Genomic DNA, 16,968 nt, shown 5'->3' on the forward strand with positions numbered 1-16,968 from the left:
GAGGGTTGTGTTGGTCTAGGAGTGTGTGTGTGTGTGTGGAAAGGGGGGGGGGGGGGGTAACGGGGGTCCAGATGAAGCCAGCATGTTAGTGACACGTCATGTTTATCTTGGAAAGATAAGTCTGCACAGATAGTTCTTATTTCTTATGACCTGGGAACAGCCGCTTATATTTAAAGAATGCTCTGCCTCTATACGTAGTTCCTGAACGTTTCCTTTGCTTAACTCTTTCACTCCGTAATTATTTACCACATTCTGATGGAGTCAACGTTTGTATCTTCGGTTAGGAGAGAAAGAGTTAAAGTAGCCAGAAGTAATTAAAAACTTTTGACTCTTGATGCTTTGATCCTGATCAATCGTTCAATTATCGAAGATGAAGCAAAAAAGAAATATCGATTTCTGAGGAACTAATGGGAGCAGTATGAATGACAAAGAAAAAAAAAACGATGTCCTCTATAGAGTACCAGGGGCCTGGTGGCTGAGTGGTCAAGCTCTTAGCTTTCGAACCGATGGGTGTCGGGTTCCAATCTGGGTGAAGACTGGAATTTCGAATTTCGCGATTTTTAGGACGTCCCAACTTTAATGGGTACTTGATATTAGTTGTAAAGGCGGTTGGTCTTTATGCTGGCCACGTGACACCTTCGTTAACCTTTGGGCATAGAAGAGGGTGACTTTTTCATCATCTACCCCAATAGATCGCAAAGTCTGAAAGGGATAGTCTTTTCATGAGAGCGATTTACTCTTTCCTTTAAATAACCGCGCTGACACATTGGAGACGGATCTAGGACACATCAAAAGTCACGTGTAAATAATAAAGAGAAATAACGAAACAAACAACCAAAATACAAAGTTCTACATTTTGTTTTTGTGTATTCACTTTTTTCAATGAATATTACTATTGTTTTATTGTAGTGAAGAGATTAAATTTTTACATTTTAATTATTATAAAGTCTAATATGTTTGGTTAATACCAATAGACGTTTAACTTTCCCAGTTACTTTGAAATATATTTTAGTTGTTATTTTTTAAAACCATTAAAACTATCCTGCATACATACAGTTAGCTACGTAACCACATCTAGCACCATGTTTCAACACATTGAGATACAACGTCATGTTTTGCTAGCTCGTGTGCTATATCAAATACATGCAATAGTTTCCCACGCCTAACCATTCATCATAATTCATTCACACCGCCCCTTTTCCTTTTTCTTTCCTTGTCTGCCCCCTGTTACTTACTGTTCTCGACTTTGTAGTCAGTGTCGTAGCTAGGGTGGGTGAGGGAGGGGAAGAATTTGAAAATCCTTTGTGCCCCCACTTGAGGCGTGCCCCCAAATTAGCGTTTTTTACATTGAATATTAAATATTACACAAAATGCAAGGGCCCCCAATGAGGTCAAGCCCCCGGGCCCCCAAATGATGGCATATTCCTAGCTACGCCCATGCTTGTAGTTCTGTTTAATTTTTATCAATACTTTCAATTGTGTTATTTATTATAATAATAATTTAGCATAATTTAGTAACAAAAATTTACATAAACAGAATTTGTACGCTGATCACCTCGTACAATGAATGTATTTGGTGTTAGACACCTTATTTATATAGGTTAGTTATTTTAGTTATTTAGCGACGCACCATAGTAGACGCATATTGAACGGGACTAGTGACGTTTGGGATATGTTGGGTTAGAGACCGGAAAATCAGTTAGCGTTAGAACATTCCAGGGTAACGACGTGTTTAGTGACAGAGACTTCTACTGTGGCCTTTTATCATAATAAATATATATTAACTTGTTCATCATCGTTGACTACATCTCTTCACCTGTTACAATCGATGTGCCAGTTCTTGTTTGTGTTGTTGGTCAACTACACGTAATACACCCGAACAATTACACCCAAACGATTGCAGAGTAATTGGTTGACTTCAAGACAGCCTGAACTAGCAACATCACAGTGGCGACCCCGACGCCCGAAGCCCGAACCTCGAAGCCCGACGAACATCGAACCGGACCTCGAAGCAGAACGTTTACTCAGGTGAGGGTCGTGCACTCGAAGATATAAGATTTCATCGGAGTACGGCTGAACACAGCAGTATCGCAGAGTGACTTTGTTCTAGATCTACATACAGTCATCGCCTGTTTGATCGCACGTTCAACGAGCCGTTAACTCAGGGTGACCTTCGTCAGGACCGTAATCATCGCAACGCCTGATCTTCATATGCTGAACCGACCTACAACCAGAGAAACCGTTCATTCATAACGGGTGAGAGATCGTTAGTGAACCTGTTGGACATATTTTTTCTTCGTCATAGGAGCCACATTGAGTATCAAGTTTTACCTCGTCAGTTTCGAGAAGGACAGTTTGCCCGCTGTCAGAAGTATTGTGAGTACTACAAGTTTGGTAGCTAACTAAATCGAAATCGCTCTGTCGTCTTACCCTTGGAGAGATTCTTGTGGAGCAGTTTGCTCATTGAACCGGTTGCTTGCCACGTTTATAACGGTCACTGTGTTTAACCTTTGGAAGGTTAGTGAAGTAATCTTTATCAGTACTGAACATTGATCTATCTAGTATTCGTCGGTCTAGACCATACCTAGACTTGTTAGCAGTGAAGTTGTGGAAACAGCTACATCCACTTAATTTCGTTGAAAACCGTTAGTCGTATAACGGAACGTCGTCGGAGGTGACCTTGGTCTCACCTAGTCTACATTGGACAGTTTGGTCTAGTGAAGCAGAGTACAACAGCAAACTTCGTCGTACTACCAGAGTAGCAGCAGAAGCAGTGAACTATTTTAGAGAACCGTTATTCGTCAGCCCAGATCAAGTCATCGTCGAGAAAGTCGTTATTCGTCAGCCCAGATCAAGTCATCGTCAAGAAAGCCGTTATTCGTCAGCCCAGATCAAGTCATCGTCAAGAAATTCATTATTCGTCAGTCGTCCAGATCAAGTTGCCGTCAAGAGACTGTTATTTGTCAGTAGTCATCTACACAAGTCAAGTCATCGCCAGAAGAACCGTTAACCTATTCGTCAGTAACTGTGTACACAAAGTCGTCGGAACTACACATACGGTCATCAACAGTCGTCGAAGAAACTGGAACATTTTGCTGTGGCATATCAGGACATCTGTGGCATTACGTGGGATACTGGTAGCACCGGAGAACAGAGTCAGAACTGGAAGAGAGGCAGTGGACTTTGTTGTGATCTAACATATTCGGGAGTCCGAACAAAGGGATCTTTCTTATCAAAAGCTAAGTGCCATTTTTCTTATTAGTATATGTTTAGATTGCCCTTAGAAATAGATTTTGTCTAAATTTGGTACGTTAGCCTGAGTAAAATCAGGTGGTGCGCCTTAAAACCCGTCGGGGTAGAAGACGTAATTTAGATGAAAAGCTATATTATACGTTTAGGGTTGTAATTTGTTTTGTTTGTGTAAACGTCATATCCGTTGTTGCCTGGTTACTTCGTGACGTTATCATTGTGTGCCATATTGTCACATCCCAACCCATAGTGATAGTCTCATTTAATTATTTCATTTGTTTATATTATTTTAAATTATTTATTTTTATTAATTTAATTAGATCTGTATTTTTTTTTTCACTTAATGATAGAAAGTGCGGGTAGGATTCTTTCATTGTGAATCAGACTAAAATAATTTTAGTTTGAGCGGTTAAAATCAAATATGATTTTGCCATGAGAATAATGCCGAAACTGGCTATGTAGTCAAACACTATCGTCTGGCTAAATTTAGATCTGCAAATTGTTGTACATCTCTTTGGTACAATTTAATCATCTAGACTCTAATTTGAAATATTATTAATTGAAAGATGAATGAAGGTAGTACATTCTAGATATATATATCTTGTTGAAGATATATTTGACATTGTATACACATATTTGTTTCGTATGGTTAAATAGAACCATAATCTAATCTAGATCTAGACTCTAGACAGTCCTTGAATTTACTCTAGACACTTCACTGTGACTTCAGTCATACCGGATTTTAAAATTGATCATAGTTATTCATACTAGATCTAAAAGTCATAGTGCTCTTGATAACTATAGATCTAAATAGTATTATTATACATACTATAATATACTAGATTTAAATTTGTGTGTAATACTGGACCTAATATACAGATTTGAATATAACCATAATAACTCAGACTAGATTTACACATTTACTAAATCTATAGATAGAGACATAACACTTAAAACTGGTATAAAAGTGTGTAAAAACTTTTAAAGTATAGCCATAACCAATATAGGCTAAGTAAAAATATATATAAAATATAAAACACAATGGCTACATCATCATATGTGGACCTTAAGGAGGTTAAGGAAACAGCTATGCAGGATGGAAAGGCCATGGAGTTAAAAGGAAAAGACTTAGCCGCTTATGTACAGCAAGTTGTGAGGGAAGAAATGGAACGTCAAGATAAAATAAGAAGGGAAAAAGAAGAGATAGAAAGACAAGAAGAACATCAAAGACAAGAGATAGAGAGGCAAGAAAGGATCAGAAAGGAAGAATATGAAAAGCAAAAAGAAGACCAAGAAAGGCAGAGAGAGCATGAAGCTAAAATGGAGAAGATGAGATTGGACGCAGCACAAGCCAGAGCCCAAACTGAACAAAGAAATAACACAAATAACTCAAATAATTATACCACTCAAAGAGACAACCCTAATTCACAGACATGGCTAAAGAGAAAGATACAAAGTTTTGATGAACAGAAGGATGACATTGGTGATTTCCTGAAAAGATATGAGGCAAAAATGTCTACATTTAATATGCCTGAAGAAGAATGGTCTGAAATACTGATAGACTTTGTTCATGGTCAAGCTCTAACAATATGCCAAAATCATGACCATCATATTGATGATAGCTATCAGGTTTTAAAAAGAGAGTTATTAAATGCATATGGTCATAATGCTACAACTTTTAGAAAGAAATACTTTGACAATATACCATCATTAGGAATAGAACCCCAAACTACCATTAATATGGAAAAGGATTTTTTCAATAAGTGGGTAAAATTAGAAAAAGTGAATAACTCTTATGAAGGATTAAAAAATTTTATTCTAGTGGACAACTTTGTAAATAAATGTGATCCTCAGTTACAATCTTTTATTAGAGAAAGAAACCCAAAAACTATAGATGAAATAACAGAAATAATGAGAGTATACAAAAATGCCTATCCAAATAAACCATTTTCTGATAGGGATAAGAGCAAAGTAGATTTAATAGGATACACCAAAGAAAATGTTGATAGAAGTAGAAATAGAAACAGATCAAATAGTGGAAATAGAAAATATAGTGAAATAACCTGTTTTAAATGTCAAGGAAAAGGTCATATAGCAGCTAACTGTAGAAGAGGGAATAGTAGGTCTGGAAGTAGAAATAGATACAATGAACAAAATAACAATAGATATAGGAGTAGAGATAGGAATGACAAGGGAAATTATAGATATAGGAGTTACAGTAGGGAATACAAAAATAAAGGTACAGATAGGGTATATTTCATGGAAGGAAATAGGAACAATTTTGCAGTGTACCCAGGGTTTGTAGATAGAATTCCGGTGGAACTAATCAGGGATTCAGGTTGTAACACTTTGGCAGTAAAAACTAAATTTGTCAAACCTCATTGGTATAAAGGGTTTACTAAGAAAGTAGAATTAGCAGATGGCACTGTAAGGGAATTTAAAGCTATAAGGGTGTACATTGAAACTCCATTTTTCACTGGTTATTGTGATGGCATTGCAATACCAGAAATGAGATATGATATGTTAGTAGGAAACATAAAAGGAGTTAAAGAATGTTCAAGAAAAGAATTAGAAGACTGGCAAAACAAATACAAAAACATAAGACAAAATCATGGAAACATAGAAACACAAAATATAACAAGTATGGTAATAACAAGATCAATGGATAAAAAAGATGAGAAACAGGAAAATACAATAAATGTAATAAGTAATGATAAAGAAAAAGAAACCAGTAATGTAATACAAATAGAAAATACAGATACTAAGGAAAGAGAGATAGAAAATGAAACACAAAATAGTCTTGAAACACAAATATCTCAAAGTGAAAAAGAAACAATACCCAAATTTGCATTAGAACAAATGAATGACAATATTATTGGGAAAATTTATTCAAGAATATCAGATAAAAACAATAATAATCCAATGGAGAAATTTTGTATAGAGAATAAAATATTATTTAGACAAACAAGTAATGATAACAAGAAAATAAAACAACTTGTCTTACCACAGAAATATTGGAAAGATGTTTTAATCATGACACATGATAATAATTTAGCAGCACATAGGGGAGTAAAGAAATGTTATAGGAATTTGTCAAAACAAGTATTTTGGCCCAAAATGAAAGCAACAATCAACAAATACATAAAATCATGTGACATATGTCAAAAGAGATCTAACAAAAGCCTAGTGAATAAAGCACCTATTCAAGAAATGGATGAACCTACAGCACCATTTCAGAAAGTATCTATTGATTTAATAGGTCCTTTAATTCAAACTGAAAATAATAACAAATACATTTTAACAGTAATAGACATGTTTAGTAGATACCCAGAGGCAATCCCATTATCAAATACAAGTGCAGAAAATATCATTAATGCCATAACTCAAAAAGTAATTACAAGACATGGTATACCTAAAATTATATTGAGTGATCAGGGATCTCAGTTTAAGTCAGAACAATTTAAGAAATGGACTAAACAATACAATATACAACACATATACTCTTCGGTTTACCACCCGGAGAGTAACGGTTTATGTGAACGATATGGTGGATCATTAAAAAGATCACTAACAAAAATAATTCAGAATAATCAGAACAAGTGGGATCATTACATTAACTATGTACTATTTGCTCATAGAAACAACATCCATGAAGCAACACAATTCTCACCATATGAAATAATACATGGAAGAAAACCCAGAGATGAATTAGATGTTTTTAAAGAAAATCTAATAGATAATGAGAATAAATTAAATAATGACAGTGAAACAACAATCACAACAGAATTAAAAGAAATATGGACTCAAGCATATAACAACAATAAGAAGTATAAACAAAGTGCTCATGAGAATCTAAATAAGAAAAGACAATTGATAACACTAGAAGTAGGAAACAATGTATTAATATTGATAAATGACCTGAAAAATAAAATTGGTAAACAATGGAAAGGTCCATTTAAGGTGATAAAACAAATTAGTGATGTGAATTATCAAATTGAAATAAATGGGAAAATTAAAACATATCACATAAATAATTTGAAACTGTATCATGATAGAGAAGATGAGTTGATACAAAACATTCAGGAGGAAATAGAAAATAAATTTTCAGAAAGAGAAGAATGCTTGATGATAATAACAAATGAAAATCATAATGAAAATGATATTAAGGAAATACCTGTAATAGAAACAAAAGAGAATCAAACTTGGCAAAAGATTAATCTTAATAATTTAACTAAGGAAATGTCAAAAGATATAACTAAAATAATACAGGAATACAAAGAAATTTTTTCCAGTATACCAGGAAAAACTAATATTATTAAACATGACATTAAAGTAACAGATCCAAAACCTATCAAGCTTAAGCCATATAGAATACCGCTACATTTACAAGACAAAGTAAAGAGAGAAATAGACAATTTACTAGAATCAGGTATAATTGAACCATCAACATCTCCTTATGCTTCACCAATTGTGATAGCCAAAAAGAAGAATGGAGATATAAGGTTATGTATTGATTATAGGAAACTTAACAACATCACAGAATTTGACCCATATCCAATGCCAAATATAGAGGATATTTTACATAAATTAAATGGAGCAAAATTTTTTTACTAAATTAGATTTAACTAAAGGTTATTGGCAAATACCTTTAACAGAAAATGCAAAACCTTACACAGCATTTGTAACACCATATGGTATTTTTCAATGGAATTATATGAGTTTTGGATTAGTAAATGCACCTGCCACATTTAATAGAATGATGAACATGATAATTGGAAACAAAGAAAATGTTATTTGCTATTTGGATGACATATGTATTTTTAATAATAGTTGGGAGGAACATTTGGTAGATGTAAAAGAAGTATTCAAAATAATAAAAGAAAGTGGACTTACAATTCAAGCAGAAAAAGTAGAAATAGGATTGGAGGAAATAATTTTCTTAGGACATAAAGTAAATAACAACATGATTAGCCCTATTGAAGATAACATAAAGAAAGTACTTAATATTGAAATACCTACAACAAAAAGACAAATTAAAAGCATATTAGGAATAGTAAATTATTACAGAAAGTTTATAAAAAACTTAGCAGAAATAGTGAATCCACTAAATGACTTACTTAAAAAAGGAAAACCTCAAAAAGTAGTTTGTAATGAGGAATGTGTGAAAGCTATTGACAGAATTAAAGATGTTTTTAGTCATGAACTAATATTAAGACTACCTGATAAAGACAAAATATTTTATGTCACAACTGATGCATCTGGTAATGCTATTGGTGGTTGTTTAATGCAGAACTATGATAACTTACATCCTATATTATATGTAAGCAGAAAATTGTCAGAGGCAGAAAAAAAAAAATATAGTGTCATTGAAAGAGAAGCCTTAGCTGTAATATGGGTAATTACTAAGCTAGAGAGCTATTTAATAGGAAGGAAATTCATATTATTAACTGATCATAAACCTATTCAATATATACAGCAAAAGAGCATGAAAAACAGTCGTGTTTATAGATGGTTCTTAGCACTACAGGAATATAAATTTGAAGTGAAAGCTATTAGTGGAGCTGTGAATATTGTAGCTGATTTATTGTCTAGAATGACATTGAAGTGAAACAGTTTTGTAAATAAACTATGATTATATTGATTATGTAATATATATTAATATATTGACACCATTTATATGTTATGAAAAGGGAGATAAGTAAAGTTGATGTTAAGCATTTAAAAGTAAGTATGGATATTTTTTTTTGTGTGAATCATTTCATATATCATTGACGAAAGTTAGTTCTATGGAAAAGGGTGAGTATAAAAGAAAAATGGACAAAAGCGTATAAAAGGGTGGTAAGAAAAAATGTATTGAATGTGTAAATAAAGTCTGTAATTGTTTTTTGAAATATTGTATTTTATCAGATTACTGCCAGTAAAGAACATTTGAGATGTGTAGGACATGCCCATAAGATGCCACATTTTCCTCCATGATGAACTGTGTACCAATGAAGATGATTCTGGAATGTTATGAACTGTTATGAACATTGACATGAATATGAGGAACTGTCAAGATGAAGATGTCAAGATGAAGAGATCAAGATTTTATGTTTGTGGTCTTCCCCTTAAATTGAAAATGCCCTTGTAAGACTTGACAGTAGTGGAAAAATATTGACATATTTTTTTTTCAAGGGGGGGAGGAATCTGTTAGACACCTTATTTATATAGGTTAGTTATTTTAGTTATTTAGCGACGCACCATAGTAGACGCATATTGAACGGGACTAGTGACGTTTGGGATATGTTGGGTTAGAGACCGGAAAATCAGTTAGCGTTAGAACATTCCAGGGTAACGACGTGTTTAGTGACAGAGACTTCTACTGTGGCCTTTTATCATAATAAATATATATTAACTTGTTCATCATCGTTGACTACATCTCTTCACCTGTTACAATCGATGTGCCAGTTCTTGTTTGTGTTGTTGGTCAACTACACGTAATACACCCGAACAATTACACCCAAACGATTGCAGAGTAATTGGTTGACTTCAAGACAGCCTGAACTAGCAACAAGGTCAAGCCCCCGGGCCCCCAAATGATGGCATATTCCTAGCTACGCCCATGCTTGTAGTTCTGTTTAATTTTTATCAATACTTTCAATTGTGTTATTTATTATAATAATAATTTAGCATAATTTAGTAACAAAAATTTACATAAACAGAATTTGTACGCTGATCACCTCGTACAATGAATGTATTTGGATAATTAGTTCCATTTTTTTTCAATTCTAATAATATATTAAAACGCTGACGTAATTTTGCAGTGTTTTTTTTTATTTGGAGGGAATATACACTGTACTTTATTAAATGTGTATATCTACTAATATGGTCTTTGTTTCCTCAATGGTCAGCTTACATGGGCCCTAAAGCAGCGACAGACGACAATTTGGAGAGATGCTTTGGAGTCAATTATCTAGGTCACTTTTACCTGACCTACTTATTGAGTGACAAGGTAAATCTTTTTTTTTTATTTTTAGAAAGCTTATATCAATTCACTCTGACTGACTCTCTGTCTGTCTGTCTGGTAAAAAGTGTGTGCACGTTATGTCTCCCATATCCATTCTCGGGTCAAGCTGAAACTTCGCTCAATGATTCAATGACATAGGCAAGACACGAATCAATTTTAAAAAAGTAACCGATTAGACAATCAAGTAATTACTGGTAATTCATTATTTTGTTTATTAGCAATAATGGAAAGTAATAATTCAGTATACACATATGTGGCTAAATATGTTGGGTTTAGTCCCTTAAAAAAAAAAAAAAAAAAAAAAAAAAAAAAAAAAAAAACGTTAACCCTATTTCTCCCTTGCGCATTCTCCGATCAAGTTGATACTTGAAACAATTATTTATTGTATCTAACAAAAGCATGGATCAATAAACAAATATACTTAATTAGTCATTTAATAAGTAGTAATTGATTATTTTGTTAGATATCGAATAAGGGAAATAACTTGTACATTATTGGTAGTTAGATAAGCTTTGTTTTTTGTTTTTTCTTTAAGGATTTGTTATATTTTGCTTGTTTTATTTTTGGAATGGACATACGTAATCTGTCACAGTTGACTTCACATCGTCTAGTAAGTTTAGAAAACTGTTGAAGTAGTCAGCTAAGATTTTTTAAAAATATAGTTCTAGATCTAGTTTTCCAGTGAAGTTTCGGGTCGAGACCTTGACTTGTTGTTTTATTCTGAAAGAGATAAAGATAATTATGTCCTACGCGTATACATTTGTCAATCTAGTCATCCATATGTATCGGTGACTTAACCTCTGCAAGTCGTTGGATTTCCTGTCTGCTTCAGGCAACTCATGCTCTAATGGCACTATGGAACAAGGAGCATTTGTAGGAATTTATCTTAGCACGTGGAATAAGAAATGTGTTTTACACTTTCTTTGTGTCTTTATGATTATTTTATTAGGTTTTGTTTTTGTAACGTATGGTTCAAATGTTTTATGTATTAAAACTAACCAAAAAAATTTGTATTGGGCAATGTGGGAAACAGAAACAGATGACCTTTACATCATCCGCCCTATAGACCATAACGTCTGAAAGGGAAACTTTTCATCCTGTATCCCTAAGTCAATGTTATTATTTACTTGATATCATAAATCTTTCATTACACTCCAATTTTATGTATTTTTACTTTGTCTACTTATATCAAAGCCTTTCCTCCTTTCTATTTTTTTACGTTTTTCTTTCAGTTTCATTAAATCACTGCTACTTTCAACCAGATCGTTCCCCCCCCCCCTTTTATTTTTATATCATTGTAAATTGTATAACTTAGCAAGCAATAGAAATAAAAAAGATCATCTAAGGGAAGAAACCGCTAAGTAATGCCATTTATCTGAAAATTGCGGGTTTATCTCCCTTTCTGTGATATGAATCTAAATTTAATTAATTAGTACAAAATGATTAACTGATTGGTTAATTTTTGGATTGATTCGTGTATTGTTATGTACTATGAATACTTTAGCAAAATTTCAACTTGATCCGAGAATGGGAAGTGGGAGAAAAAACTGTCCAAACGTAATAAGGGGACTCAATCCATATATGAATTCACATTACTCATTAAGTATCATTTATTTCTCTTATTTCGAAATCAAACAAAATAATTAATAACCAAAAATAATTGACTAATTGTTTAATATTTGGATTGATTCATGTCTTGTCAGGTTTAATGAATAATTGTTCAAAGTTTTAACTTGATCCGAGAATGGGAATTGGGAGAAAAAACATGTTCAAACTTTTTACCAGACAGACATACAGACAGACCGAGTGAGTTGATATAAGCCTAGTAAAAAGAATATAAAGCTAAATATAACCAAAGAACAGATTACTGGGAGTGACTTAAATATGAAAATGTCCTCCTTGGCTCAATTCAATTCAGTTCATTCAATTATTACACAGTGACGATGTATTTATTTCTTTATTTCATTAAGCTAAAGAAAAATGCCCCTTCCCGAGTCATCAACGTTGTGTCAGACTCCTACGCCATCGGTCAGTTGGACTTTGACGACATCGCCCTGAACAAAGGCTACGACGTGTTCAAAGCCTACGCCAGGTCCAAGTACGCCATGATGCTGTGGAACCTGGAACACCACAGGAGAACCTATTCCAGCTGCATCTGGACATTCGCCGTTCACCCCGGTAAGTACTAGTGGATACATCTACACACGAGACTGAAAGGGGCTGGAAGTTTGAAATCGGTGTAATGTAGTCATAGCCACATTTTCATATGCTTGTAAGTCTTGGACGCTGACTGCAGAGCTAGAGAGGAGGATCCTAGCAATGGAATTGAGATGCTACAAAAGGATCCTTGGTATCACGTTCAAAGTCCGCATCACAAACCAAGAGATTAGAGACAGGGTTACTACAGCGATCGGACCTCATGATGACCTGCTAACTATAGTATAAAAAAAAACGCAAGCTCAAAATCTATAGCCATATTACAAGATCTTCGGGGCTCGCAAAGACTTTCCTTCAGGGAACAGTACCAGGAAAAAGAAGAAGAGGCAGACAGAGTAAGCGATGGGAGGACAACATAGAAGAATGGACGGGCCTGCCATTGAAAGAGATTCTAAATAGGTGAAAGGACACAGAGGAATGGAGAAAGACGGTCGACGAGTCTTGCTTGGTGACCCAAACGGTCCAACAGACTAAGGGATATGTAAAGGTAAAAGGTAAATGTAATCATACTGGCAATTCAATAATAATATTTCTAAATCTCTCTTGTTCCTGTGATATTAAAGGGAAGTCATGTCACTATTTATATTAGTGATAACCTTCGCAGTGGTCTCCCTTAGTCCACTAAGTCATAGAATTTCTCTTATAGTTGTGGCTTTCAGAGGCATTTTAAAAGTCGTGACTGTTGACGTAGGATCCAAATCTAAACTACTTGTCAGAACTGCACAGTCCACAGCAGCACTAGCCAAGCTCTAAACTACTTGTCAGAACTGCACAGTCCACAGCAGCACTAGCCAAGCTCTAAACTACTTGTCAGAACTGCACAGTCCACAGCAGCACTAGCCAAGCTCTAAACTACTTGTCAGAACTGCACAGTCCGCAGCAGCACTAGCCAAGCTCTAAACAATCTGGAAAGACAAAGGCATAGCTCTTGGTATTGAAATTAAACTAATGCGCTCCTTGGCCGTGGTCATCTTCTTATGTTTCCGAATTTCGGATGCTAACTGTAAAATTAGAGAGGAGAATCCTAGCGATGGAACTGAGATGCTAAAGAAGGAACCTATGTAAGGACCGTATCACAAATAATAAGGTTCGAAACAGAATCACAATAGCAATTGGGCCTCACGATCACCTCCTGACCACTGTAAAAAAAAAAAAGAAACGCAAACTTAACAAACTAATGGACAGGTGAAGGGCTGTGGACACAGACAACTTGTTTGGCTTGAAGAACATGGCAACCTTTTTTTTTTTTACACGCTGTTTAACTTGTTTCACGTATTCCGTGTTCGTGTAGATCTATCGCCTTTTTCTATTGGCTGTGTTTGTATTATTTGTGTAGCTTCATACGGGTAAACCTATAATTTCCACTAATGCATTTATATTTTAATAATTATAGGTAATATTTTTTTTCTTGTTAATACTTTCTTATCTTATCTTATATGATACAGGCGTTACTTCAAAAAAGAAGATGATTATGTCCTACTCGTCATGCATCTTGTCATGCATGTTAACCAATGACTTCAATAATAATAATAATAATAATAATACCACATCACCAGAAAATTCCTCAGTGCAAACTGTTAAAGGGACTACAATGAATTTTGTTTCTCTTTAGCGAAACTCGACCCTGGCAGCGCCAGAGAATGACTACTCGTTCATTTCTAACATAATAATAATAATAGTAATAATTCGTTTCGTCAAAGAGAAACAAAATTCATTGTAGTCCCTTTATCAGTGTCCACTGAAGAAATTTCTGGGTGATGTGGCAGGTCTCCATAAGTACCGCCCTCTGACAGGCAACGAGAATGTTCCTAGGAATGCCAAGGACCTTGAAGGTATCTTTGAGGTCACTTATCATTATCCCCTCGGTTGATATAACAATGGGGCATATTGTTATTTTAGATAACTTCCATAAACGCTTAATCTCCAATCCTAGGTTCCCATATTTTCGTTGTTTTTCCTTTTCAGTTTTTTTTTTAAAATATGAGACAGTGGTATGGCGATGTCAATAATGGTAGCGTTTTTTTTCTTTGTTATCAATAAACAGCACATCAAGGCGATTAAAATCTACCGATGTGTCAGTTAAAATAGGCCTATTCCAGTATAATAAGTGATCGGTTGACTCTAGAACCTCTGGAAGCGAGTACATGTATTTGTAATAAGAAGAAGCATACTTATTAATCAAATTATGTGTCAAAGCCAAGTGTTGTATTAATTTTGCCACTTGGTTGCGGCGACCTAGGTAGGCAGATTCTGATAAGGTTGAACATCCTGCCATTATGTGTTCAATTGACCCACATTTTCGGCATTAGTCAACAACATTGAGTTTTAGGATATGCTTTTTGTAATTTGTTGTCCTGATTACTCTGTCCTGTATTGCTGTAACAAAGCCTTCTGTTTCAGGGTAGAGATGTCCTGCTTTGAGCCATGCTAAGGAAGCAGCCTTGTCAACGTTGTCCCTATCTAATAAAGTCGTGACATTTTCCGTGGAGTGTTTTTTCTTCTCGTTGGCGAATCTCAGGCTCTGCGTGGTCCTAACCAACGTTAACATCAGCATTAGTATTTGTAATTATTATTATTATTATTATGTCAGAAACGAACGAGTAGTCATTCTCTGGCGCTGCCAGGGTCGAGTTTCGTTAAAGAGAAACAAAATTCATTGTAGTCCCTTTAACGGTGTCCGCTGAGGAATTTTCTGGTGATGTGGCAGGTCTGCAGCAGTACCGCCCTCTGATAGGCAACGAGGATGTTCCTAGGAATGTTAATGGCCTCGAAGGTGTCTGTGAGGTCATTGTTATTATCCCCTCGGTTGATATAACAATGGGGTATATTGTTATTTTGGACAATTTCCATAGACGCTTAATCTACAAGCCTAGGTTCCCATATTTTCTTTGTCTTTCTATCTCAGTTTTTCTTAAATTATGAGACAGTGGTACGGCGATATCGATAATGGTAGCGGTTTTTTCTTTTTTATCGATGAACAGCAAATCCGGGCGATTGAAATCTACCGTTTTGTCGGTCAGAATAGGCCTATCCCAGTACAGCAGATGTTCAGTAGACTCGAGAACCTCTTGTGGAGAGTATTTATAATAAGGAGGAGTGTCCTTACCGATTGTTATTATTATTATTATTATTATTATTATACTAATTTAATTGGGAAAAAATTTCTTCCAACTGACCAGGTGCTTGTGCCACTGAGTTACTTAGAAATTACCCAGGTCTCACTGGCAACCTCTTAAGAATTGTATCAAGAATTATGTTCAAGGCACCAGAAGATGGCTGCCAGACCATTGTATACCTAGCTGTGGCAGACGGCCTTAGGGAATTTTCTGGTAATTTGTATACTTTAGTCTGTCGATTTCTTTCTCTTTACTTTCTCTTTACTTTCTCTTTACTTTCTCTTTACTTTCTCTTTACTTTCTCTTTCTTTCATTCTTGATTTCTTGTACTCCATATCTATGTTATCCATCTGTTTACAGACCTATGTTCAATGTGGGAAAAACCGATATTTTCATTCCTTACTTATGCTATTTTTATAATTATATACATCTTTTATCTGTTACACCCCAATTCCAGAGAATCGGCCTGTATCTGGTTCCTAATTGAGAGTATAGATGACATAGAGCATACTAAATTTTTTTACAATTGACTTTTTAAAAAGCTTATTTCAGTAATATAGGAGTGTTTAGTGACGTAATTATGAATTTTACCATTAAGTTGCACTCCTAAATGAGCAATGATGCAGCGCGGTGCGAATGTGTTCATGGAATCTGGGTAACGTCTCGGGGGAACGATATTAAAGAACTAGCTGACAACAGTATGGACTGTCACCATTTTGTCATTGGCATTCTAGATGCTTTATTTTTTAAGCAGCCCCTGTAAGTGAAAAGCCGCTATTTCTTTTTTATCGAGTTTTTATCAAGTCACTCCGTCTGTCTGTCTGTATGATCAAAAAATTTTACACGTTATTTTTCCCACATCCCATTCTCGAATCAATCGGATACGTTGCATAAATAATCATTGTCGATGACAATAAACGAAATAATAACGAAATAATAAGAAAAAATAACCAATTATTTAATCAATTAGTTGTAATTAATCAAATTTATTTTATGTGAAAAATGGCGACGGATTCGTGACAATAATCACAATAATGTAGAGAATAAGATTGTTCGTTAGAAAATTTGAACTGGCAGACTAATAAAACCTTTTATTTTTAAAAGCACTTCAAAAGTTCAGTGGCCAAATACGTCTGCCTTGCATCAAGTATGCTTGAGAAAAAACCCATACCCGGGCAACGTTTTTTTTTAAATAATTAATCCAATTTCAATATAAGCAAGTTTTTTTTAAATAATTGATCCAATTTCAATATAAGCGAGCTGTTTGTTTTTTTTAAATAATTGATCCAATTTCAATATAAGCGAGTTTTTTTTTTTAATAATTGAACCAATTTCAATATAAGCGAGTTTTTTTTTTAAATAATTGAACCAATTTCAATA

The 16,968-nt window shown here is 34.5% G+C and overlaps 1 protein-coding gene and 1 long non-coding RNA gene across 5 annotated transcripts in view; both read left to right on the plus strand.

Moving 5' to 3' along the window:
* Positions 1-16,968, plus strand: part of LOC106056187 (retinol dehydrogenase 12-like) — a 54,409-nt gene that overhangs the window by 33,859 nt on the left and 3,582 nt on the right. For all 4 annotated transcript variants that reach the window (XM_056007219.1, XM_056007220.1, XM_056007218.1 and 1 more), the window contains exons 5-7: positions 10,140-10,240; positions 12,226-12,433; positions 15,652-15,801. In XM_056007219.1, the coding sequence (XP_055863194.1) occupies positions 10,140-10,240; positions 12,226-12,433; positions 15,652-15,801 (459 nt within the window). The remainder of the gene's footprint in view (positions 1-10,139; positions 10,241-12,225; positions 12,434-15,651; positions 15,802-16,968) is intronic.
* LOC129922191 (uncharacterized) lies at positions 1,583-9,649 on the plus strand. The gene is made up of 2 exons (XR_008774170.1): positions 1,583-3,825; positions 9,157-9,649. It is a non-coding gene; the product is annotated as an uncharacterized LOC129922191 (long non-coding RNA).

Source organism: Biomphalaria glabrata, chromosome 12 (assembly GCF_947242115.1).
Source record: "Biomphalaria glabrata chromosome 12, xgBioGlab47.1, whole genome shotgun sequence".
NCBI classification, from domain to species: domain Eukaryota; kingdom Metazoa; phylum Mollusca; class Gastropoda; family Planorbidae; genus Biomphalaria; species Biomphalaria glabrata.